General features: G+C 36.1%; 5 protein-coding genes across 6 annotated transcripts; 1 reads left to right on the forward strand and 4 right to left on the reverse strand.

Moving 5' to 3' along the window:
• Positions 1–42: 42 nt before the first annotated feature.
• On the reverse strand, positions 43–3,257 carry LOC9317482 (calcium-dependent protein kinase 25). Of its 2 annotated transcripts, XM_002881370.2 has the most exons (7): positions 1,665–3,255; positions 1,437–1,580; positions 1,206–1,358; positions 1,010–1,125; positions 752–922; positions 459–653; positions 43–315 (listed from the first exon to the last, which is right to left on the reverse strand). In XM_002881370.2, the coding sequence occupies exons 1-6, from the start codon at positions 2,539–2,541 to the stop codon at positions 534–536; spliced, it is 1,581 nt and encodes a 526-aa protein (XP_002881416.1). In that variant the 5' UTR covers positions 2,542–3,255; the 3' UTR covers positions 43–315; positions 459–533. The 2 variants fall into 2 exon arrangements, with proteins under 2 accessions (XP_002881416.1, XP_020883705.1); XM_021028046.1 differs by having other exon boundaries at positions 1,206–1,580; positions 1,665–3,257.
• Positions 3,258–3,367: 110 nt separating this feature from the next.
• Positions 3,368–4,983, reverse strand: LOC9317483. The gene is made up of 2 exons (XM_002881371.2): positions 4,623–4,983; positions 3,368–3,958 (listed from the first exon to the last, which is right to left on the reverse strand). The coding sequence occupies exons 1-2, from the start codon at positions 4,829–4,831 to the stop codon at positions 3,589–3,591; spliced, it is 579 nt and encodes a 192-aa protein (XP_002881417.1). The 5' UTR covers positions 4,832–4,983; the 3' UTR covers positions 3,368–3,588.
• A 1,581-nt stretch (positions 4,984–6,564) lies between these two features.
• LOC9317484 (RING-H2 finger protein ATL70) lies at positions 6,565–7,496 on the reverse strand. The gene is given in 3 exon segments (XM_002881372.2): positions 6,565–7,326; positions 7,328–7,379; positions 7,381–7,496. Coding segments are annotated over 3 exon segments (708 nt in total). The 5' UTR covers positions 7,476–7,496; the 3' UTR covers positions 6,565–6,765.
• A 4,496-nt stretch (positions 7,497–11,992) lies between these two features.
• On the forward strand, positions 11,993–17,754 carry LOC9317485 (DExH-box ATP-dependent RNA helicase DExH1). The gene is made up of 16 exons (XM_021028037.1): positions 11,993–12,277; positions 12,398–12,543; positions 12,650–12,749; positions 12,827–13,045; positions 13,122–13,217; positions 13,350–13,625; positions 13,740–13,943; positions 14,020–14,178; positions 15,176–15,268; positions 15,352–15,566; positions 15,656–15,815; positions 15,945–16,218; positions 16,302–16,494; positions 16,601–16,784; positions 16,878–17,246; positions 17,327–17,754. Exons 1-16 carry the CDS (start codon positions 12,008–12,010, stop codon positions 17,456–17,458), a joined length of 3,090 nt encoding a protein of 1,029 aa, XP_020883696.1. The 5' UTR covers positions 11,993–12,007; the 3' UTR covers positions 17,459–17,754.
• Positions 17,755–20,047: 2,293 nt separating this feature from the next.
• Positions 20,048–21,785, reverse strand: LOC9315650 (E3 ubiquitin-protein ligase PUB23). Its single transcript, XM_021028057.1, has one exon. It carries the CDS (start codon positions 21,543–21,545, stop codon positions 20,292–20,294), a length of 1,254 nt encoding a protein of 417 aa, XP_020883716.1. The 5' UTR covers positions 21,546–21,785; the 3' UTR covers positions 20,048–20,291.
• Between the last annotated feature and the right edge of the window lie 2,024 nt (positions 21,786–23,809).

Consider the following 23,809-nt stretch of genomic DNA (forward strand, 5'->3'; position numbering starts at 1 on the left):
AATATGACCCTCTCAAGGTCAAGGCACAAAGGCAGCAAAGTATTGAAATTTGAAAGCATCAACATCACCTGAGTTTAAGTGTGTCTCCTTATCCTTTCTACTACAACTTCTATATACAACAAAACACAGCTTTCATTTTTTTTTTTTCGCTCTAAAACATGATAAACAAAAAAAAACGACCTACACATCAAAATCATTTGACTTTCTCTATCCATCAACTTACTTTCTTGTGGCCTTTTTTGTGTCCATCTTCTCCTTGTTCTGCCTCCTCTCTTATATTCATTTGTTGCAGCTGTTTTTGTAGTTTCCTACAGTCTACAGTATGAAAATATAAAGATTATATAGAGATTATGTTTTTGAAATATTGAAATACACTATAGATCTTATCATTATGAGACATTTATAACAACAGCTCTAAGAGACTAAAAGTGATCAGTGAATGCATCACATTTACTTACATTCGTCATCATCAGTTTTGAGTACTCATTACACTTCTTCAGACAACAACAATATCTTCTTTCACGCCAACTTCATTACACTTTTGTTGATGATTCTAAACGATCCTTTGGTTCCTCTTCTTGTATTTGTCTCAGTCTTACAATCGCCTCTATGAATTCCTCGTAGTCTACTGTGTCTTCCAAGTGCACATCCGTCTAAAAATGATCCCAATATGTAAGAAAAACTATGAATCAAACTTTATAATCTGATCACTAAATCCATATATATTGAGAAAGTACTAGTGTCTGCTTACTGGCATTTGCATAAGACTATTGATGTCAGAGTCGTCAAGATTTGTGTTAAATCTTTCAAGACCACTTTTGAGTTCTTTATAAGTTACTCGCCCGCTCTTTTCACTGTCTATAATCTTGAAGGTTTCTCTAAGCTCGTGAATCTCTTGTTCGGAAAGCCTTTCTGCAATCACCTGAAAGTAAAACACTAAGAATCAGAGATTCTCTCATCACAACAATCTATAAGAAAAACACAAAAGCTTCTTTCTTATTTGTGGTACCCTTAAAGCCATCTTCTTGAGCTTGTCTGTAGCTGAAAACTTCTTCAAGCGACTCAAAACAGTCGTGTCAAGCGGTGTATCTGGTGCAGTTCCTTCATCCCTAATCCATGGATGGCCTGAAAAAAGAAAAAAAGACTTTTTAAGTTTTCTATCTGCTTAAAGTAAACTATGGAGTTTCATGATTCTAGGGACTTACACAAGACTTGTTGAGCAGTGAGTCTTTGTTTGGGATTTCGTTCGAGCATCTTTCTGATCAAATCTTTTGCGCTTTCAGAAACTTGTGGCCAAGGATCTGATGACAAATCAAGCTCACCGTCCAGAACCTCATTGAAGATTTCTTCTTCCGTCTCTGCTTGAAGCAACAAACACACATGAGAACACCTCCAAAAACATATATAGTTTGTGATCAAAGTAACAACAATCTGACCTCCCCAAAATGGAGCTGAACCAGACAGTAGCACATAAATCACAACACCGGCGCTCCAAATATCTGCTTCTGGACCGTAATTCTTGTTGAGAACTTCAGGCGCAATGTAGTAGGGACTTCCAACCACATCCGTAAAGTTTTCTCCTGAAAATAACAATGTATACATTTCAGGAACAAACATTTATCTACATATGAGAATTAAAAAACTCTGTTTTGTAAGAAACATACCAGGCTTGACGAACATAGATAACCCAAAATCAATAGCCTTAAGAGGCGAATCCTCGTGATCGTTGACAAAGAGAAAGTTCTCAGGTTTAAGATCTCTATGCATCACACCTAAAGAATGACAAGTCTGGACCACACCAAGTATGACCTTAGCCAAATGAGCAGCTTTTCTCTCAGAGTAATGCCCTCTCTCCACTATTCTATCAAACAGCTCACCTCCTCTACACAGCTCCATCACCATGTGAACAGCCACTGAGTCCTCATAAGCTCCTTTGATGGAGATCACATTTGGTTGCCCCAAGAGATGTTTCATTATCTCAATCTCTCTTCTTACATCCTCCACGTCTTCTTCGTTCTCTAGCTTCCTCTTCGGTATAGACTTGCACGCGTATTCCTCCCCTGTTCCTTTCTCAACACACACGAACGTCGTCCCAAACTGTCCATGACCTAACTTGCTTCCCAAGTTATAATACTCTTTCAAATGCCCCGTCTTGGTCTTCAATACTGACTCTGCTTGAAGCCCTGCACTCATCAGTCTCCTTACGTTGTGAGCTTTTCTTTTGCTGTTACCACACGCAATCGCACGCTTCTTATTCTCTTCTTCACTGCACTTCCTTGTTGTTTCACTCACCCTTCCTTCTTGTTCCCAACTCGTTTGCTTCTGCGCAGGTTTTGCCTTCTCTTCAAGTAATTTAGGGTCTCCATGAGTTTCATTAAGCTTGGGTTTATCATCATCCTTGTACATTAGCATTGGCCGAGGAGGCTTGTCTTGGAGTTGTGGCTTCAAGGGATGATCCATGATGAGATCTGTGGGACGAACCCATGAATTTGATTTCGTATCCACACAATTGTTGACCATATGAACACATACATTCCCCATTTCTACAATCTAAATCCCAAACAACTTTATGCTATACAATAATCTACACGAGAAACGCAAAAAGATAGAGAGGAAATTCCCTTTTCTTTTTTTTTTTTTCTTTCTTTTCACGCAAGAGATCAAAAAACCCTTAACCTGATCTCATAGAGACAAAGATCTCTCCTATCTAACACCATAACCACTTCCATGAAGGGAGACAGATAAATCTCCCAAAGATGAATTCTGATCTAAGGGAGAAAGATCTCGAGGTCGGCTGAATAATTTATTTAATCAATTATCACAAAATTCTACGAATCATCTCATTTCGTAAGAAACACACACAATACACAAAATGGAAAACGAAGAATAAGAAAATGGGAATTGAAAAGGAAAAGATGATTTGACGAAAAGGAATTGGGTCTCACGTCGTGACTGAATTTTTTGGGGGATTTATTAGGGTTTTTGGCTTTTCTCCATTAAATTAACTTGTTTGATTCTCTCCTCTAACCAAAATCTAACATATGACTCTGTGAGGTTGTGTTAAAGATTATTTAAGTGTCTGTGTGGATACATTGATTAACTGTTCGGTCCCTTCAAACTCCGTAATTGTTAAGAAAATTCTTCAACTCAATCGAAGACCAAAAATGTATATTTCTTGTTTTTTCTAAATTACTCCATGCCACAAAATGGTAACCAATCTTTCAAAAAACGTAAGGTTGGATTTTTAATCTTTAATTTCACTCAATAACTCTACTTTGACCATTATTATTCTGTTAGACTATTACCATTTAATGGAACGTCCGAATTATATATATAAATGTAAAAGAACTTTTGGGACAAAGTGATAAGATGATAAATATATTTTCGGTTGGTATGATTAAAAAAAGACACAGACATAACACCATAGTACTAATATAGTACGATATTGATAGATTAGATAGTACCCACTCGGAAAAACGTGCAAACCGCTAACATTAGACTACAATCCTCACGCTTCTTAGAAAGTCATATTACATTTTTAAGATTATATATGCCAAAGCTAGAACAAGAAGAAGTACACGACCTTTCTCAAACGTCCTTGGCCAAGCCCGAGAGATCAATCTCTCCCGAGGAGTGTGGTCGTGTAGGGGCAGTTTTGTCATTGCGGTGCTCCTCTATCTTGGGATGGTTTTCAATGGGTATCCCTCCTCTCCTGGTGCTTGGGTGATGGTCTCCCATGACATCAAATAAGCTGCTTGTCATCTCTTCAGCTGCATCAAAGAAACTCTTCATTCCGCTCAAGAAATGGCGTTCGATGGCGTCTACATCTCTGCGGAGTCCAGGGAAGTTTAGCGGGTTTCTTTCCTCAAACTGATTCGGAAGAGCGGATCTCCCTACCATCTGGTCTGTCACATCTTCTTCTGTGTGCTCTGTGTTGGATTGAACAACTTCAGAGGGCCTGAACCAGATACAGAACAAAGGGGAAATCAATTTAGTGATTGTATAGAGAAGTGAAAGGTACAAACAATCAACGTGCAATCTCAAAATCACACAAAAAGCAAGAAAGAAAACAAGACATGTAATGGTAGGAACTCAAAGTAGTTGTCCCCCAAAGGAAAGCATCACATTTAACATGGAATAACTCGTATCAAAGGCAGCAAGCGACAAACAAACAAAAAAGAAGCTAGCTGCAAGTTACAAAACTACAAAGATGATAAAATCAAAAGAATTTTACAGAAATCATGGCAACTTAGCTACAGGCTGCTTTTATAATGAAACATTTGTACCATAATGTTTCAGTGATAGAGGGTCTTTTCGAAAAAAAACAACATCGAACCACGAGAACTAAGCAAATGTAACCATGCCAGTGCATAAATACTACTATATACCTGCAATTCAAGAGTCAATCTTGAACTATTGGCTTTAGCTTTTACATAACCAACGAAACTTCAATTTAACTCAGAGCCCAAAAACAACCAACACACTCATCCTCGAGAAACTTTTATCTATTTGTTCTATAAACCCTAGAAATTTCATTTCCACATGTAAATCAAAAATCTAAACACTTATATTTTGCTTAATTAGGGTTATGATCAAAGCGAGAAAGGAACCTAAACACTCACTTCCCAAAACAGTGGCGGAGGATCTCCTCTGTTTTGTCACATTTCCTGACGAACTTTCCAGGCTCAACCTCCTCCGTCTTGCACTGCGATCTTACCACCGTGGTGGTGGAGCAATTTCCGGCGGCGGCGGAGGAATCTCCGAGCGGTTTATCGGTGAGATCAGTACCGGCTTTAGAAGCGGATGAATCGTCAATCCAGACCCAACCCATAGCTAAAATTCGTGATGAGACTCGATTCTTCTTTGTGTGTGGATTCTTCCTCAGGAAAAACTCGAAGCTTCCAATGTGATTTTTATAGTCAGCCTCTTTGTTCGTGAAACCGACTTACCGGCGCGTGAGGATTTTCTTTTTCTTCAAGGGTCGGCAAAAATTCCGAACCAAATCGAACCAAACTAAAGTAGTCAAATTTCTCAATCTGAACCGGAAAACCGAATGACCAAGCCTATTTCGATTAGATATTTAGTGTGGATTTTATAATTTTCTAATGCATAACTTTTTCCGTTGGTTAATAGAGATATTTAACGTGTGAGTCAAATGGTTTGATTTATTTTATTCGCGTTAAGATCCACTCATCTTGTTTAATTTTGTTACCTTGTATTTCTTTTTTTAGACATTTCTTAGTAGATAAAGTTGCAACCAGTGTTATAAAAAGCGGTCTAGGCAGTCGCCTAAGTCCCGACTAGGCGCTAGGCTCTCATGCGACGCCTAGATTACCGTCTTGACCGCCTAAAATCACATAGATCTTGTTTAATGTATTTTTTTAATTTCAATTAGAGATTTATTTATATATATAGTTATAAATATTCATATATTTTTTAATATAAATATAAATAAATGTTTTATCTAGTTTTTGTTTATAATTTCATAATTTTTAGTTTTATATAGATATTTTATATAACTTTTATATATAATATTATATTTATAATTTTTTTATGTTATAAACGTCTAAACCGCCTAAAAAATCGCCTAGGCCCCGATTAAGCGTTCTAGGCGCTAGGCACTGGGTCACCGCCCGCTTAGCGCCTAGCGCTTTCTTGAACACTGGTTGCAACTAAAGATTTTGAGAAATACTTACAATCATTTTTGGAATTCTTTTTGTTTTTTTCCACGAAAATTTTGATTATTTATTGAAGAAACAGAGTATGATATTACTATATCAAAGCAAAGCAGAGTATAGAATATCAAATGGCATACACCATTACACAAAAGTGACTGAGGAAGTCTTACTTAATCAGATTCATTGCTTCAACGTTGCCGATGGTTTGAAAGACGTCGGTTTTTCTTGTTATGAAAGGAATACATAGCCGAGAGACCATATCACTTTGAAGAGATAATAATGTTTGTAAAATGAATTTGGTGTAATATTTTTTTTTTGTCGAATACTTTAAATAAGATAAGGGTAGTTTTATCATGGTCGACTCATTTTTATCATCCTCACCTACTTAATTTCAGCCAGCTGGGAATTGGAGACACAAAAATCGTGTTTTTTATTTTATTTCATATCTCTTGATCAATCTCGGTTGATATCTTTTTTACGTCTTCATAAAAGTCTTTTTTCTCATATCACCATAATCATAGATATTGGCTAACGGTATTACCAAATAAGACAAATACACTGTTAAATATCTGCTTTAATTTGTTTGTTTAATTATGTAGTTTGTATAATACGGACAAAAAAGATTGCTACATATATACTTTTTAATAAACCAATTGAGAAAGATTGTCAGGCTGATGATCAAACGCCTAATTGATTCGACTGATCTATTATTTTAAGTGCCAACTTGTCCTCGAACTCTTTCTTTTTCTTTGACGTCTCAATATTCAAATGATCTGTCAAAGTTCAATACAAGACACGAAACATATTTCAAGCCTCTCTCTCGACCGACTATATTCATATTTATTCTCTCTTGATACGTATGTATAGATAAACTCGTTCACATTGCTAAAAGAAAAACTAATCCAACAAAATTGTGTCCTTAACCTCCTTCCTCTTACAAATAGTCGGCTTCGAAGAATATATACAGTGATCAGTTAGTGACCAAAATAAATAAATTTACAAGGAATTAAAGAAGAATATGATAAATGGTTTAAGCCGGAGATTAGTTAGATTGAGGCTTTCTTCGGTTATAAAATAAACAAAAAAATTAGGACATCCTTGTGGCGGCGACGGAGGAGGCTAAGGGGACAACCTCGGCGAGGGGAGTGGACAGAGGAGTTGGAAGCGGCGAAGTCCGACAGACAGGACACGTAGGATTGAGTCTAAGCCACGTGTCAATACATTTAAGGTGGAAGAGATGGTTGCAATCTGGTAGCTGCCGCAGCAGATGTTTTCCCTTGTAGTCTCCTAAACAAATGGCACAACACGACGCCGTTGTTGGTCCCTTTGCTTCCGAGTAGAGGATCTTAGGATAGCTTTGAATGGTGTCTTCGTCAAGACCGGGGACAACGTCGATGATGACATGGTGGTGATGATGATGGATACGTGTCAAATCTTGACTGGTTTGTGAAGGTGAAGAAGAGAGCTGGTTACGTGTGCAATAGTAGGAGGTGAGGGTGATGGTGGTGATGAGGAGGAGCACTCCGATGGAGACTCCGATTCCGTATCGAAATCCTCCGATGTCGTCTGTGCCGAGGAGGCCGTTGTAGTCCGGCATCTCCGGCGGTGGCGGTGGTTGGAAGGTGTTCATGGCGGTTGCGGTTTGATGGAGTTTGTTTAATGAGTTTTGGAAGAGGAATAAGAGAAATAATGGAGAGGTTTGGTCAGCCATTTGATATAAGACAATGTAAATTGAAGCATCTTGGGGTTATCAAAAGTCAACGCTAAGAGAGAGATGGACAAAGGGAGGAAATGCATGTGAATGAGGATAAGAAAGCTTGTCAAAGCAAGAATTGTGTGACTTGTGGATGGTTATAAAAAAAAATTAATGTATACATTTGCTAATATTGTATTGGTAATAGTATAAGAGCATCATTATAGGGGAGATGTTAGCTGAATCTTAGGTATTAAAGTGATTTAAATTAAATAGTTAATACCTTAATAAGCTAAGAATGCTAAGGAACGTTCTTTAACTTATTAAGGTATTAACTATTTAATTTAAATCACTTTAATACTTAAGATGTGCCACGTGTCACGTTTTGATTGGGCGGATTTCACATATTCTACAGATACGCCTTCTAATTTCTTCGATAATAGAGCTCGAGTTCGTGATCAAGGTATGCATCAACAATTGAAGAATGATTTGGTCGAGCATATATGGACAAAATATAGAAGAAATTAAGTTTAAAATATTTGTGATTTATGTTATAAATTGTATCTCATGTATGTTTTAATTTTTTTAATTTGCAACAATTATTAAATTTTCTATAATTATAAATTTTATTTTTATATTAATATATTTTTTTTCTAAGAACCACATGTTAAGAGCCTATCATTAATCACACAAAAATCTTAACTCAAAAATACTATCTTTTAACAATCAGTTTTACAAATAAATTATTTAAATATTACTAAGATTTATCTCTAAGAAACTACCTATAATGATGCTCTAACGCATATATGTGACCCATTAATTCGTTTTTTTCTTTCTCTATGATTATTTTTTGATCCGAACGAGAAAGCTCCTAGATTTTACTCGTATTATAATTCAAACAAATGTAGATAAAAACATTTAGTTGCACAATTGAATTGGATACAGGGCTAATGAATTTAGCATGTGACATGTATTAAGATTTGATTTAGGAATGTATGGAGGGGTCGGTGGCTAAGATTAGAGAAGTTTTACGCTGAATTAGTTTGAAGTCAACGTCCTACGTACGTATATACTAATCTTGTTGTTTATGTACGTTTAATTATCCTCTTTATTCGGGCTTATTTAAGTCCAATCACTTATTTTGTCACCTAAGCAACGTTTAGTTTCCTTTGCTTTTAAAGTCGCAGTGTTATCTTATTTTAGTATTAGAAGATTAAAAACTTTTGAAATCTCTCCATATTAGAAGATTAATATACAGTTTGTTTTTCTCCTAAAATTGCCAATACAATTAAAATAAAAATGTAGGTTAATAATTTGTATACTAGTGGAGGCGGTGCCGGTCCAAACATTTTAAGTGCCCTAAGCAAAAAATATAAAAAATTATTTTTGATTTAAGTGTTTTAAGCGAAAAAATATATTTTCGAGTTTGACTATTAATTATGAGATATTAGCAGTATAAATTAACCATTAAGCTACATATTTAATCACTATGAACTTAATTTAGATGATATGTATTAGTGTTTCTGTGGATTATACAAATAATTATAACGATTTATATTGAAGCTACCGTTGTTTACACATTAGTTAAATTAATTCATACATCTATTTAAACAAAAATAAATGATGGATCTATATGACCACTTTTATATATGCATGACTGAAACTCTAAATACAAGAATCTTGAAGAAAAAAACAGAAAATGACAAAACATTTACATTAAAAAGTAATAAACAAGAACATGTAATGGGATAAAAGATTTATGTTAATATAATGTAATCAAGTCACGTGTTAACATTTTTTAATATTCAAGCTAGGGTCGTAAGCGATCACTTGGGAAAACGGCCAAAATCAACCCGACCTATTTTCATGCGGCGTTTTTATATCTGAACTCTAATGTATGGTCGTTTCCTATCCGAACTGATCAAATATTCAAATTTGCAACCTGAACTTATCAATATTAGTCAAAACCAACATTGACTTTGCCGATGTTAGTCAACCATTAATTTCCGATGACTAAGCATACATTGTTGCGATGACGTGGCATTATGCGGGCTGACATGGCAAGCGACTCCAAATAAAAAATGGAAAAAAATCATCACAACTAGGTATCGAACCTGCAACATGAAGCCTAGCATACACTCTTTTGACCACTAGGACATTGTAACTTTTTGAGTTTTTTAGAATAAATTTTAAATATATTTACAAATTCAAAGGGTAAAAAAAGGATTAAAAAAATTCTATGTCGACGAAGGGGAAGAAGATGAAGCAGCATCTCAAAATTCAGAAACAATAACCCAGATTTGCATCGAATGTTCCCGAATTTGAAGCCTTAGAAACTTAATCTCGTAAAACCAAATCTCATAATTCAAAACAATAACCCTAAACTACATCAATTATCCCCCAATTCCGAACTTCTTCTTCGTCCTCGTTGTGGTCGACAAGATGTTTCGTTGTCAAATTTCGAAACACAATCTCTCTTGTTCTTCGTCTTCCTGATACTCTTGTTTTCAGATTATTAGCCTAGATTTCAGATTTTACATGTCAGAATCTCAATATGATTTCACAGAATAATGGAAGTTGATGAATTTCTTGCTTTCATTAGGTTTTTCAATTGGACGATCTTGGTTTCTGGATTTTTTTTCCTCTTTAACGATTTACCTTTCGAAATATATTTAGGTGTTGTTCAGTAGAACATAAAAAATTTCAATGTCCTAATGGTCTGAAGGGATGAACGCTCGTTTTCATGTTGCAGGTTCGATTCCTACTCGTGATGATTTTTTTATTTTTATTTGGAGTCCCTTGCCACGTCAGCCAGCGTAATGCCACATCATCGCAATAATGTATGCTTAGTCATCGGAAATTAATGGCTGACTAATACCGGTAAAGTCAATGTTGGTTTTGACTAATGATGATAAGTTCAGGTTGGAAATTTGAATACTTGATCAGTTCGGAAACGACCATACATTAGAGTTCGGGTATAAAAACGCCGCATGGAAATAGGTCGGGTTGATTTTGGCCGTTTTCCCGCGATCACTTATGTTACTTACCCTCAAAAAGGAAATCAAAATTTATCCAATTAAGTCGGGGCATTAACGTTTACATAAAATTATATTCTGGCAAACTAGCTAAAATCATAGATAAAATCTTTCACTTAACGGCCAAGTTACTTGCACAAGGCATCTTTGATGATGGAAAACAATCTGTTGGACAGTTGTTCTTAATGAACAAAATGCGTCATTGCATGCTCGCATGATGGATATTTTAATATACACTATGATAGTATATAAACAGATATACATGCAATTAAGAATGGAGACAAATTAACATATATTTTGACGTATATATCTAGGGGCGGATTCATTTGGTGAAGATTGAAGAATGAATGTACCCAGTGAATTTTAAAGATATTCTAATACACCATTTTTATTTAATACTTTATTATTGCTGGTCTTCCAATATGGGCTATGTCATCTAAAACAATATGAATTTAGATAAACCCAGATATTTGGGCTGGATACTCAAACATATGAAATTACACTCAAACACTAATTGAGCTACTTGGGCCGAATATATAAAACACTTACTACCAGTACTAGCCTAGGCATGAAAAGAGTTTGGAAGAAGTAGTAAGAGAGAAAAAAAATGTGTATGAACCTGACAATGTGTTGTAACCCCTGTTCAAAAACGCACCTGACAATGTGTTGTAACCCCGGCCGGAAAGTCGCACGGCGGATGTCATCCGCCGTGATTTTACTCAAATCGGACAAATTAGACGGTATCCGATTATACGGCCGCTTAATGATAAAATCGGTTTTATAACCGATAAAATTTTTTAAAAATGGACCTTAATTCTTGGTCCACGTTCACGTGAGCGGCCCATAATTTTTACTTTGGCTCATTGGGACAAAATAATGTGGAACATGCATATTTATAAGTGAGTTTCCATGAGCTCCTTCCTCTAATTACCGATGTGGGACTTTTGCAAGTGTCTCTCGTGTATCTTTCCTTCACAATTATTGTTTAGGACACATGTATTATTGAAACTTTCCACTATTGCTTTCATCTAGTTGGACCACAGCCCTATTGGGTTTAATTTATTTTTTTCTGGCCCATTGATAAATGTTTATATTATAGTTTTGTATTTTATTTGGTGTCTTTTTATCAAGAGGATAAAACTATACATATATTTAATATCATATATTTATTATTTTAAATAATTAATTAAAAATAACCCTAAAACTAATCTCCGATTAATCCCCGCTTAATCTCCGATTTTCTTGCTAGGCGCTAGGCCCACCCCGAGCGCCCGACTAGCGCCTAGCGATTTTTTAAACATGGGTTGTAAGAGTTAATGATTTACATGCTTGTTTGATTGTTAACTCACTCTTAGAATAAGTTGTCCAAGTCTTATAGTTGAGATGACTCAGTTTGGTGGCGTCACAAATTAGTGTGTAATTTAGATTTAATCATATGTATGGTTGAAAGTTTAAACTAAATTAGGTTTAAGTCACTCATATCTTGTATAGTGTGACACTCAAAATTCAATACAAAAATTTTCAATAAGCAAAATAGTGCGTCAGTGCGAGACTTCAACTTTTAAATTATTTCAAACTTTATATTCATTACGAATTTACGAATGCAACAACTGTCCCTCTCTTGTTTCTCCACGCTTCGCTTTCTCCTTCCATTTTCTTCCAAACTCTCTCCGCTTCCTTCTCTCTTTCACACAGCCGCTATGCCTCCTCACGGTCCTAATTCTCAAGGTGGTCGTCGAGGTGGAGGTTTCTCCTCCGGTCGTGCTGGAGGTCGTCGTGGTGGACGCGGCGGCGGCGGTCGTGGCGGCGGGGAACAGCGATGGTGGGATCCGGTGTGGAGAGCTGAGCGTTTGCGCCAACAACAAGTTGAGGTAATTGATACATTGTTCGAATTGGATGATGAAGTCCTTATTTATTCGAGAATCAGGAGGATTTAGTTGGAGATGGTAATCTCTATTAAGGTGAATTTATATAAGGCTAATTTATCTCAGATGGAAGTTCTTGATGAGAATGAATGGTGGAACAAGATTGAGCAATGGAAAACAGGAGGAGAACAAGAGTTGCTAATTAAGCGCAATTTTAGCCGCGGAGATCAGCAAACACTTTCTGATATGGCTTATCAGATGGGTCTTTACTTGTAAGTCTATCTTCTAGACGACTTCGTTTTAAGTCCATCTTGTTTCTGTGAATATTTATCTTCTTTAGTTATGTCATGAATTTGTTTATCCTTTGTGGAATGGAAGCCATGCATACAATAAAGGGAAGGCTCTTGTAGTTAGCAAAGTTCCTTTGCCAGATTATCGAGCGGATCTTGATGAACGGCATGGATCCACTCAGAAAGAGGTAATGGAAATGTTACTAGTATGAAAATTTTATACCTAGTGGTGGCTGCTGAAACGCTTATACTCTTTTTCTTGTAGATTAAAATGTCCACAGAGACTGAGAGAAAACTTGGAAGTCTTTTGAAAACAACACAAGAATCAGGGTCTTCTAGTGCCAAAGCTTCACCATTTAATGGTCAACAGGATCGTACTTCAACTCTTGGCTTGAAAAGACCTGATTCTGCTTCCAACTTGCCGGATTCTCTTCAGAAAGAAAAATTCAGTGTTGCACTCAAGGATAGACAGGAAAAGCTAAAGGTACATATATCGCTAAAGTAAACTGTATTCATTATGGTATATGTAGATTCTGGACATAACATCAGTTTTAACACAGGCAACTGAGAGTGTAAAAGCACTTCATGCTTTCAGAGAAAAGCTACCTGCTTTTAAAATGAAAGAGGGGTTTCTTAACTCTGTTTCAGAAAATCAGGTATTCTTTTAGTATGTTTTTCTTCTCTGTGTCCCATCAGCTATTTTCTCCCTCTCCAATAATATTGTCAAGCTATTTCTTTGAGCAGTGTTGATCTTGCACTAATAGTTGTGTCCTGTGTTTATTTTTCAGGTATTGGTAGTTTCAGGAGAGACCGGGTGTGGTAAAACAACACAACTTCCTCAATTTTTATTGGAAGAAGAAATATCATCCCTAAGAGGTGCTGATTGCAACATAATTTGCACTCAACCTCGACGTATATCTGCCATATCTGTTGCTTCTCGTATATCTGCTGAAAGAGGTGAATCCATTGGTGAATCTGTGGGTTATCAGATTCGTCTAGAATCAAAGCGTTCTGATCAAACACGATTGCTATTTTGCACTACTGGTGTTTTACTTCGGCGGCTGGTAAGATACAACTATTCTACTACTCATTCACTCATCACATTTTAGTTGAACTACGATATTTTATACTTTGTAATTTTGAAACGCTGATGTGACGAATCAATTGTTGAAATGCAGATTGAGGATCCCAATTTGACTAACGTAAGCCATTTGCTCGTGGATGAGATTCACGAGAGAGGCATGAATGAAGATTTTCTACTAATCATACTACGTGATCTCCTTCCTCGACGCCCGGATTTGCGTCTTATTCTGATGAGTGCTACGATTAACGCTGACATGTTCTCAACATATTTTGGGAACTCTCCCACTATGCACATCCCGGTATGTCTAGTTGTAAATCCAGTGTCTTGTTTATGATCTGATAATTGTGACTAATCTCTTTTCAACTTATTGCCAGGGGTTCACATTCCCTGTGGCAGAGTTATTCCTAGAAGATGTACTGGAGAAAAGTCGTTATAGTATTAAGTCGTCTGACTCAGGGAATTATCAAGGTAATTCGAGAGGTAGAAGAAGAGACTCAGAATCCAAGAAAGATGACCTGACTACTCTTTTCGAGGTATGACTATGCTTCCAAATGGTATCCAAGTAAAAAGCTATTGAAATATGCAGCAGAAATATGTATAGATAGAATAGCTTATCCACTTGGTTATCTATACTAATGTTAGATCTGGATCGTAAGTGCGAAAAAATTCCAAGATCTTCAATTATCAAGATATAGGGTTTCATTAGGGAATATAGACTCAATTGAACTCTTGAGCAGATATAAATGTCCTGAGAAACTTTTTCCCAATCATCGAGGGTGACCTGTGCGATAGACATTTTACCTTACTTATCATTCGTCATGACTAATCTGTGAACATATAGCATTATACCAAGAAATATTGCATACACCTCATCAAGATGTCTACTATGTACAGTAAGAACTATAACTACATCAGATTAACATTTTAAATCCCTTGATACAGTTTTGAGCCATCTATTATAGAACAAGCTTCCTCTGATCTGAAATAAGTTAATATTCCAGAAAGTGTTTAAATTGTTTTTGTTCCTTGCTATTCTTCTGCTGAATTGTTACTTGCAAATCTCGAAAGTTTGTTTCTTTGTAAAAGTAGCATGAAGCTTGATTCTTATACCGCTACAGAAAATGTGTATACCGAGTTGCATAATAATTCAGGTTCTCAAATTCATCAGTATTGCATTCAAGTTTGGTTCATTAGTCTGATTTATCTAGCCTAAGAATTGTTTATTCTTTTTATATCACACATTCACGCTGATATAGACATTTGGTCTCCATGTACGTGGAAAGATTAAACCTCAAGAGTCAAGACCAAAATATTTTACTTGTCATGAGATTTATTTTAAAATGCTAACTTAGTTCACGTGGGAAGTTAAGTGTATGCTTCAGTAACTAAAAGCGGCTCGGTGGTAGTTTAGAAAAACGCATAAGTCTTGAACTTTTGCATTTTGTTCATCTTCAAAGGCTGAAGCTTACTAGAATATGTTTTACCTTGAAAGCTTGAAGTCTGCCTTATTTAAGTTTTTTTTTTTTTAAGGATATTGACATCAATTCTCACTATAAAAGTTATAGCTCGGCCACAAGGAATTCTCTCGAAGCATGGTCTGGTGCACAGATTGATGTGGATCTGGTATGGGTTTCACTTTATTCTCTTGGTAATCCAGCTCATATCATCTTTTACTGGAGAATCTGATCTTTGAAACTCTCTCGTAGGTGGAGGCAACAATTGAATATATTTGTCGTCTTGAAGGTGGTGGGGCGATTCTTGTCTTCCTTACTGGCTGGGATGAGATTTCAAAACTGCTTGAGAAAATTAATGGGAACAACTTGCTTGGAGATTCTAGCAAGTTCTTAGTTCTTCCTCTACATGGTTCAATGCCGACAGTTAATCAACGTGAAATTTTTGACCGTCCACCTCCTAACAAACGGTTAGCCCTCTGAGCTATTGATTCTTCATTTCTTCTTTGATCATTATGCTATGTAGAAACTTTTCTCAGCGAATGATCTGCTTTTGTAGGAAAATAGTTTTGGCTACAAACATTGCCGAGAGTAGTATTACCATTGATGATGTTGTATATGTTGTGGATTGTGGTAAAGCAAAGGAAACTAGCTATGATGCTTTGAACAAGGTGGCATGTCTCTTGCCATCATGGATTTCAAAGGCTTCAGCGCACCAGGTATTCGACTAACCATCAAATTGTCTATCAGTGTTTCATTCAATGATCCAAGTACTGCGCCCAGATCATATATGTGCTTGTAAGACCTTAAAATTCGTGCTTTTCTCTGTGGCTTTGGTACAAATGCAGAGACGAGGTCGTGCTGGACGTGTTCAAGCTGGAGTTTGTTATAGGTTGTATCCAAAAGTTATCTATGATGCTTTTCCACAGTATCAATTACCAGAAATCATACGGACTCCATTGCAAGAGCTATGCCTGCATATCAAAAGTTTGCAAGTTGGATCCATAGGATCATTCTTGGCAAAGGCACTGCAGCCACCAGATGCACTTGCTGTTGAGAATGCTATTGAACTTCTCAAAACAATTGGGGCTTTAAATGACATGGAAGAACTTACACCCCTTGGTGAGCAGTACCTCTGGTCTTTATCATTGTGCATTTTTTTTGTTATTGTTTCTATACTCAAAACCATCATGTTACACTTACAGGTCGGCATCTTTGCACTCTACCCGTGGACCCAAATATAGGAAAGATGCTTCTTATTGGAGCTATCTTCCAGTGCGTCAATCCTGCTTTGACAATCGCCGCTGCTCTGGCATATCGTAGCCCATTTGTCTTACCATTAAATAGGAAAGAGGAAGCCGATGAAGCCAAAAGATATTTTGCTGGTGATTCCTGCAGGTATGACACCTAGAGGCAAATTACGTTATTTTCTCACCCAGTCAGTCAATCAGGTCACTGTGTTCTGTTTCTTACAGAAAAGATTTGGCATTTCTGTGTTGTGCAGTGATCACATTGCTCTTCTTAAGGCATATGAGGGATATCGGGATGCAAAGCGTGGTGGAAACGAAAAAGATTTTTGTTGGCAAAACTTTCTTTCCCCTGTAACTCTAAGGATGATGGAGGATATGAGAAACCAGTTTCTTGATCTTCTATCAGATATAGGGTTCGTAGACAAATCAAAGCCAAATGTAAGCGTCAGGAACCAGTCCTAATAACTCATTTATATTTGGAACGCTGATAGAATCTATACTGACATTTCACATGCACATGGTGCTTTTCAGGCATACAACCAATATAGCCACGATATGGAGATGATAAGCGCGATTCTGTGTGCGGGGCTGTACCCAAATGTTGTCCAATGCAAAAGAAGAGGGAAGCGCACTGCATTCTATACTAAAGAGTTGGGTAAAGTTGATATTCACCCTGGATCTGTCAACGCAAGAGTGAATCTCTTCTCATTGCCGTACTTGGTCTACAGCGAAAAGGTGAAGACAACAAGTGTTTATATCCGAGACTCGACAAACATATCAGATTATGCACTCCTTATGTTTGGTGGCAATCTTATGCCAAGCAAAACCGGGGAAGGTATAGAGATGTTGGGAGGGTATCTCCATTTCTCAGCCTCAAAGAACGTCTTGGATCTGATACAGGTAAAATTGGATTATCTCTGTCAGATCTTTCTTGTTCTTCATATATTTTGTGATGCGAAGAGGATAATATGATTGTGCAGAGATTGCGGGGAGAGGTGGACAAGCTGCTGAATAAGAAGATAGAGGATCCGAGTTTGGACATAACGGTGGAGGGGAAAGGAGTGGTCTCAGCTGTGGTAGAGTTGTTACGTAGCCAAAACATTAGGTATTAAGCAAAATGCCAGTGAGTCTTATCTTAGTGTAGAGGAATTAGGAAACCTTAGTTATTGGTAAACGAGGTCAATAGTTGGGACTCCAAACTCTGCTTAAATTTTAAAAGGTAATACAAGTTGTAGTTTTAGAGCTGTTCGTTAGTGATTGTACAATATAAAATTGTGGCTTATTTGTTTCGGTTAGGCCCGAGTTTTGTAGTATCATCTCATTTCCCATTGCAGGCTTGCAGCTACCTTTCTTTCTTTGTGGTTATAATGTTTAAGTTGAAATGAAAACAAACATTTGTTTATGCTTAGCAATTTCGTCTCGTCTTTCAATGCCAATTGCTTACTGAGGTGGAGTTTCGACTATAGCATTGTTAGCTTATAGTTTCAAATGTCATATAAATGAGGTCCATCTTCTTAGCCAATTGCTCGAGGTCTTCTATCATGATCAGACCTTTGGCCGTCATTTGATATTAGGAACCGTGGAAAACCGAGAATTGATATCCGAGAAATTAGAAATTACATCAATGAACATGAGCTACATCTACAATGTCTTTCGGTTAAAAGTAAATCTAAAGTGTTATCTTCAGTTATATCATTTTCACTACTAAATAATTATTTTTTATTAGGGAAGACATCACCCAACATTGTTTGATGTACATGCTCTTACACCATATCCGTAGAGAGTGGGGCTTTACGTGTCTGTTTTAGGTCCTTGTATATATTAGTATTTTTAAAATCACAAGTCATTCATTTAATTTTAAGTTTAAACCCTACGTTACAGTGAAATCAACTTTCTCGCTCTCGTTAAATAATAATGATACAACGATCAAATAAAAACGAGTCTTCTATTGCGGCGTCAACATTGTTTGGTCCTTCACGTCCCGGTCCACATATTTATGATATGTATATGTTTGCATATATAATGCATGCGTTAACAAAATACATACCGGCGCGTGTACTTGGATCAAAATATGCATGGAGCAAAACATAAAAGCATGGCTATGTATAAATATGTGGATATGGGGCTTCTTCTTATCCACCAGAATGTATCACATTCGAAAATTATTGCTCACGGAATAGACGTTACTATAGCAATAAATTTGGTGGTCGCAATTACTACTCCAAGTCCTATGGAAAGAAATAACGATATGTACATTAACTTATATATACATCTAGAGCATGTATTCATTGAATTTTATATGGTGCACTGAAATTCCAAAACAAGAAGACGAAGTTCGAATTCACTATGTCTATGATTGAAAGTTCTTATTGGACCATCCATGTGTATGAACAAAAGAAAAAATTACAAAGATTAGTCATTCTAACCACAATAAGCTACCATCATATAATAATGGTTGATCAAATGTTTAATGTCTTTACACAATTCAAAGAATGCAAATTTTTAAAAACCATGAATGCAAAGTTTATAAAATTCCAACGTGTTTTTGATACAATAATCCGTCGTAATCTCGTGAATTACTAATATTGTATATAATTTTTTTTGTTTATCGCAATCACGCATGTGTCAAGTAATAGTATTCGATCCATAATTTCATAAGATGGTTGAGAAACAGTACACATACGACAACTGTTTTATTTATCAAGTCGAAGACTTTTATGTTTATTATTTATGAATTATGAATGGTATGAGTATTGTTCAACTACAGCTACAACTTGTGGTCCAGTCTGGACCCAGCATTTGTACTTTTAAACTCATCTATATTTTGTACTTTGTAGAGCTGCTCTATATACATTATACACACCCATATTAATAAACAATGGTATGTATATATATATATATATAAACTATATATCAGGGAAGAAAAAGCCACATAATATATTTTATGTGATATATATAGGTGGGTGGTGTGGTTCTATACTGGCCTGCTCCTCAGTTTTCTTCTGTGTCAACTTCTTTTGTTTATATTTCTTTTTAGGTGGCTACTTCTGTATTCTATATATCTGTTTGTCTTCACTCCCTCGAATGCGTCCTGTAGTAATTCGACGTTTCTAACATCGCTGGTCAATGAGAATATTAGTCATTAGATGCGATGCAAAAGTATAACACACTGATTTCTATGTGTTACTATTAAGAAAGACGTAATGTGGAAGAATGAAGTTTCAGCTAGATGCGATCTCAAACAAAATATTTTCTTTTTATTATGTTGGTACCGTACCCTAGTATAACATTTTTGCTTTGTAATATGTACCAACACCATGTGCCCCAATTGGTAAAAATTATACAAAGATTCTTGCAATAAAAAAAGGAGGTAACGTGCATCGGATTAATTATGAACTTGGAAAAATTATAATTTGGTCTTAATTTGAATGTTACAAACCCAATCCTAAGAAAAATTTGTATAAACCAAAAGAAAGAAAATTATTGTAGGCGAAAACTTACTCATTTACTCGTTAAAAAATAAGAGATGATGAAATTAAATGGTATAGTACTCCTTGTCTCCTTTTACCTGGATTATAATGATGGAGATTAAGAGGATACATAAATTTTAAAATATATATATATATATATATATATATATATATATATATATATCTTATAGCTGAAAAGCGTTTTCACTATAACGAAAATGCAAGTGAGAATAGCCTTGTAACTTGTGATTTATTGATATCTTTGTAGTTTTTCATAAAAGAATATTCGATGAACATTTTTCACTATTATCTACATTGTGAACATGCATCTTAAGTATGAAAAAGAAACCTAAGGAAAATTGGACTAATGATATGAATATATCACTAGTTTTTTCAACAGCATACGACGAATAACTAGCTCTCATTTGAGAATTGGACTTGTTTGTATGTCTGTACGTTGTTTTCTTGGTTTTCATCAGCAAGGATATGCAAGAATCATGTTTTTTGGCAGACATGGCGAGTCCTTCCAAACCCTAGCGTGCAACTTAAGCAACTCCTTTGCCTTCTCTTTAGTCTTGCCCCCACAGCTTACTTGAAGCACAAGACAAAGCTTTGCTACAACCCCCAACTGTAACATCTCGTGCAGCAAAGCAGGCGTGGCGCAGAACCTTCCCACCGACAACAAAACCCTAACCGCTCTATCGCTTGCTGTCTGCGAAACCCTAAGTATCTTCTTGCACACCACCGCTATGGCTGCTCCGTGGTTCAAGAAATCGGCCCGTCCCTCCGCACACTGACACAACAGATCAAGAACCACCATCGCCATCTCTGGACCTCTCCTCTCTGATGTGAAGCTCTCCTCCATGAGAAGCTCGATTATCACAGAGATCACTCCAGCTTCCACGGCCTTATGTCTGTTCCTTCCCCATGGGCATATGTTCACCAGTATATGCATCGCAGCTTTGGTCGCCTTCTGCGAGATCCGGTCGTCCAAGATCTGAACGACCTCAGTGAAAACCTCTGGCTTCAGGGTCATAATCTGCATTGGATCCGCTACTTCAAGAATGTTCTTGAGAAGCAAAGTCGCATAGACTCTGGACTCGTAGATCCCGCCCTGCATGATCTTCGTCAACGACTTTACAATATCATTACCTTTCTTGTTGTTTAAAAGATTCTTGAGGACTGTCTCTGAGGTCTCGAGATGGTAGAGTAAGTTGAGGGCCTCGTCGGTCAAACTCTCTGAAGATGGAAAACCATTTTCTGATTCGTTGCTTACGATCTTGGCCAAGAACTCCGGTACTCCTGCCGCCTCTAAACACCGCTTGTTGTTCGCGTTCTCCGACACAATCTGACGAAGTCGTTTGAGAGATTTGACTTGGTTTTGATGCGAAGAGGCTGAATCTCTAATGAGCTTTTCGATCTCAGATTTACAAATCGGAGGTCTCGGGGTAGGGATCCTCTCGACGCCATAGGAGGCGTTTAGAGTGCACCAAGATTGGATGAGACGGCGAAGAGTGTGATTCGGAGTGAGATCCGCGTCGGTAATTATGTCTTGTTTGGTGACCGGACACGAGTTCTTTTTGCCTGCAAATAGCCATTTCTCGATGCTGTCTCTGTCGTAGGTTATTCCGGTAGAGACTATCACCGGATCTTTCATGATCTCCAAAGAGATAGGGCAAAGGAAGAACGGAGGAATCTCGATCTCTTCATCCATTATTCCTCCGGACATATGATGAAGATGCTGAAGAATATATTTGACGAGAACCCAGATGAATATATTGATCAAAGAAGCTAAAGAATATATTTTTTCTTGCTACAAGTTGTAGTAGTTGGGTTTGGGAAGATGTGAATTGGTTTGAATAAGTTAGGAAGAAGAGAGAAAGGAGGTTGGGTTTATATATAAAGGAGATGTCAAAAATTCCCAAATAATTAAAAAAGTCAAAACACGGTAAATACAAATACTATTACACACTCTTTGTAAAGCTGTCCCTGTAAACTATATGCTAAAAAAAGAAAAAACCAGCCCCTATTCAATAAAGTTTATTAGTATTATTTTCTCATAGAGGGAACGAACGAGGAACATAGATTTAACCTTTTAGATGAGTTGGGTGAAGAAAAAAGAACACGTGAGACGTATGAAAAGGTTTGACTTGTCAAAGAGGATTGTAACAAAACGGATAAGAAAATTGTGATAAATATAAAGTTAGTCATTGGGTCGTGGCGGTGGTGAAGACAAAGAGTGTCTGCTTTGTGTCTTTGTTTTTTTATTACTCACATGCCATAATTGATTGATTCTTCCTCTCTTTTTACACAATTTTGCCACCCGTTTTGACTTTAGATTTCCTTTTTGCTGTGTCGTAAAATATATTAGTGAGAGTATACAACTTTTCTCGTACGGCCTTGTTTTGTTGATTATTATTCATCAATATTTGCTAAATACTAAATGACTTTTTTTTTTGTATTTCTTACTCAAAAATGTAAATAAAAACTGGTGGAATTTTGATACATTAAGAAAAAATTCCCATTTAACCCAATCTTTCGTTTTAATATTAAACTATCACGTGATGTCGTTTTATTGGAGCTATTGATATATGAATATTATACCATATTACGCACATGGGTCTTACATATCCCAGTCACCAATACCCTCATGGGTCATACAAGTAGTTCAGAACCATTCCACCACTATCATAGATTACCAATGTAGTCCTCAATCTAATCATTTAACATATTGACACTAACCCAACCTCATGAGGCCCTCGAGCACAAAACTCGACGCATTTCCTTTATAAAGGCCTTTCAGACTTTCGAACCCGTAGTTTTGGCAATATCACACGATCGATCAACAAAACGTACAAATCGTTTAACAAAAAAAAAAACAAAACGTACAAATCTCTAACCCATCGTTTCTCGTCTTGATGATTTGTCATCTTCTTCGAGAATCATTGTTTACGGTCTTCATGAATCTCGCAGTATACAATTTTGCCAATATTGTATTATCATTTTTGCAGAATCTTTGGTATTTAAAAGATTATCTCCTTTTGTTTTTGTTAATTATTTTTAGCAACTATACATAAATATTAGCATACAATTTCTTATTAAAGTATATTCACACGATATAATAAATCTTATAGTTGCCGCCGCATCACTATCATCCATATTGTTGCTATGATTCTATCGTTGCCGCCTCATCACTATCATCTATTGTCGTCGTTTCTGATGTATACATATGTAATCGTTACATTTTTTACGTAAAAGCGAATGGACATAATTTGAACAATTATTGACATTTGTTTACATAAAATTGGAACAATTATTTTTGGAGGAAATAGGTTGGATGGTAATTATGTGGAGACAGTTCTTTAAAAATGAGTTAACAGTTAACAATGGTTTTATATGATTTAATCTTTCTTTTTTTCAAGTGTAGTACAAAAACGTGATTTTTTTGGTAGCATTTGTTTTATTATTATTTATACTAGCTAATTACATTGGGTCTGGCTTTACCGAGAAAGTAAAATCTTAAAATAATTAACATTGGTAATTCCTTCTATATATAGATTGCTATACTGATTGCTATACTACTGTTCTCTAATTTTGGGGTTTACCATTTATCTTATAGTTCTTTTATGTGTGATTAGAACTCTATTTCCCAGTCTTCTTAGTCTTTTGCTTTGTTGCCTAAAAGCATCTCCATTAAAAAAAACTTTAAAGAGTTTCTAAAACAAAAAAAATATTAATATTTTAATAAAATTTGATTATATAATTAAAATTTTATTTAAAATAACAAATTGAACCACTCTAGAATCTATATATACATTTTTGGAACATTTTTAGCAAATAAATCCTGAAGTTGGACAGTATTTACAAAGAATGCCATTGGCATTTATTATTACTTTTACAAAATTTAAATAAAAGATATTAACCAAACAATATCTTGCTGTTTCTAAAAATCTCTACACAATCTTTCTATATATCTTCAAAAAAAATTATAGC

The sequence above is a fragment of the Arabidopsis lyrata genome (assembly GCF_000004255.2).
Source record: "Arabidopsis lyrata subsp. lyrata unplaced genomic scaffold ARALYscaffold_4, whole genome shotgun sequence".
Taxonomy (NCBI): Eukaryota; Viridiplantae; Streptophyta; class Magnoliopsida; order Brassicales; family Brassicaceae; genus Arabidopsis; species Arabidopsis lyrata.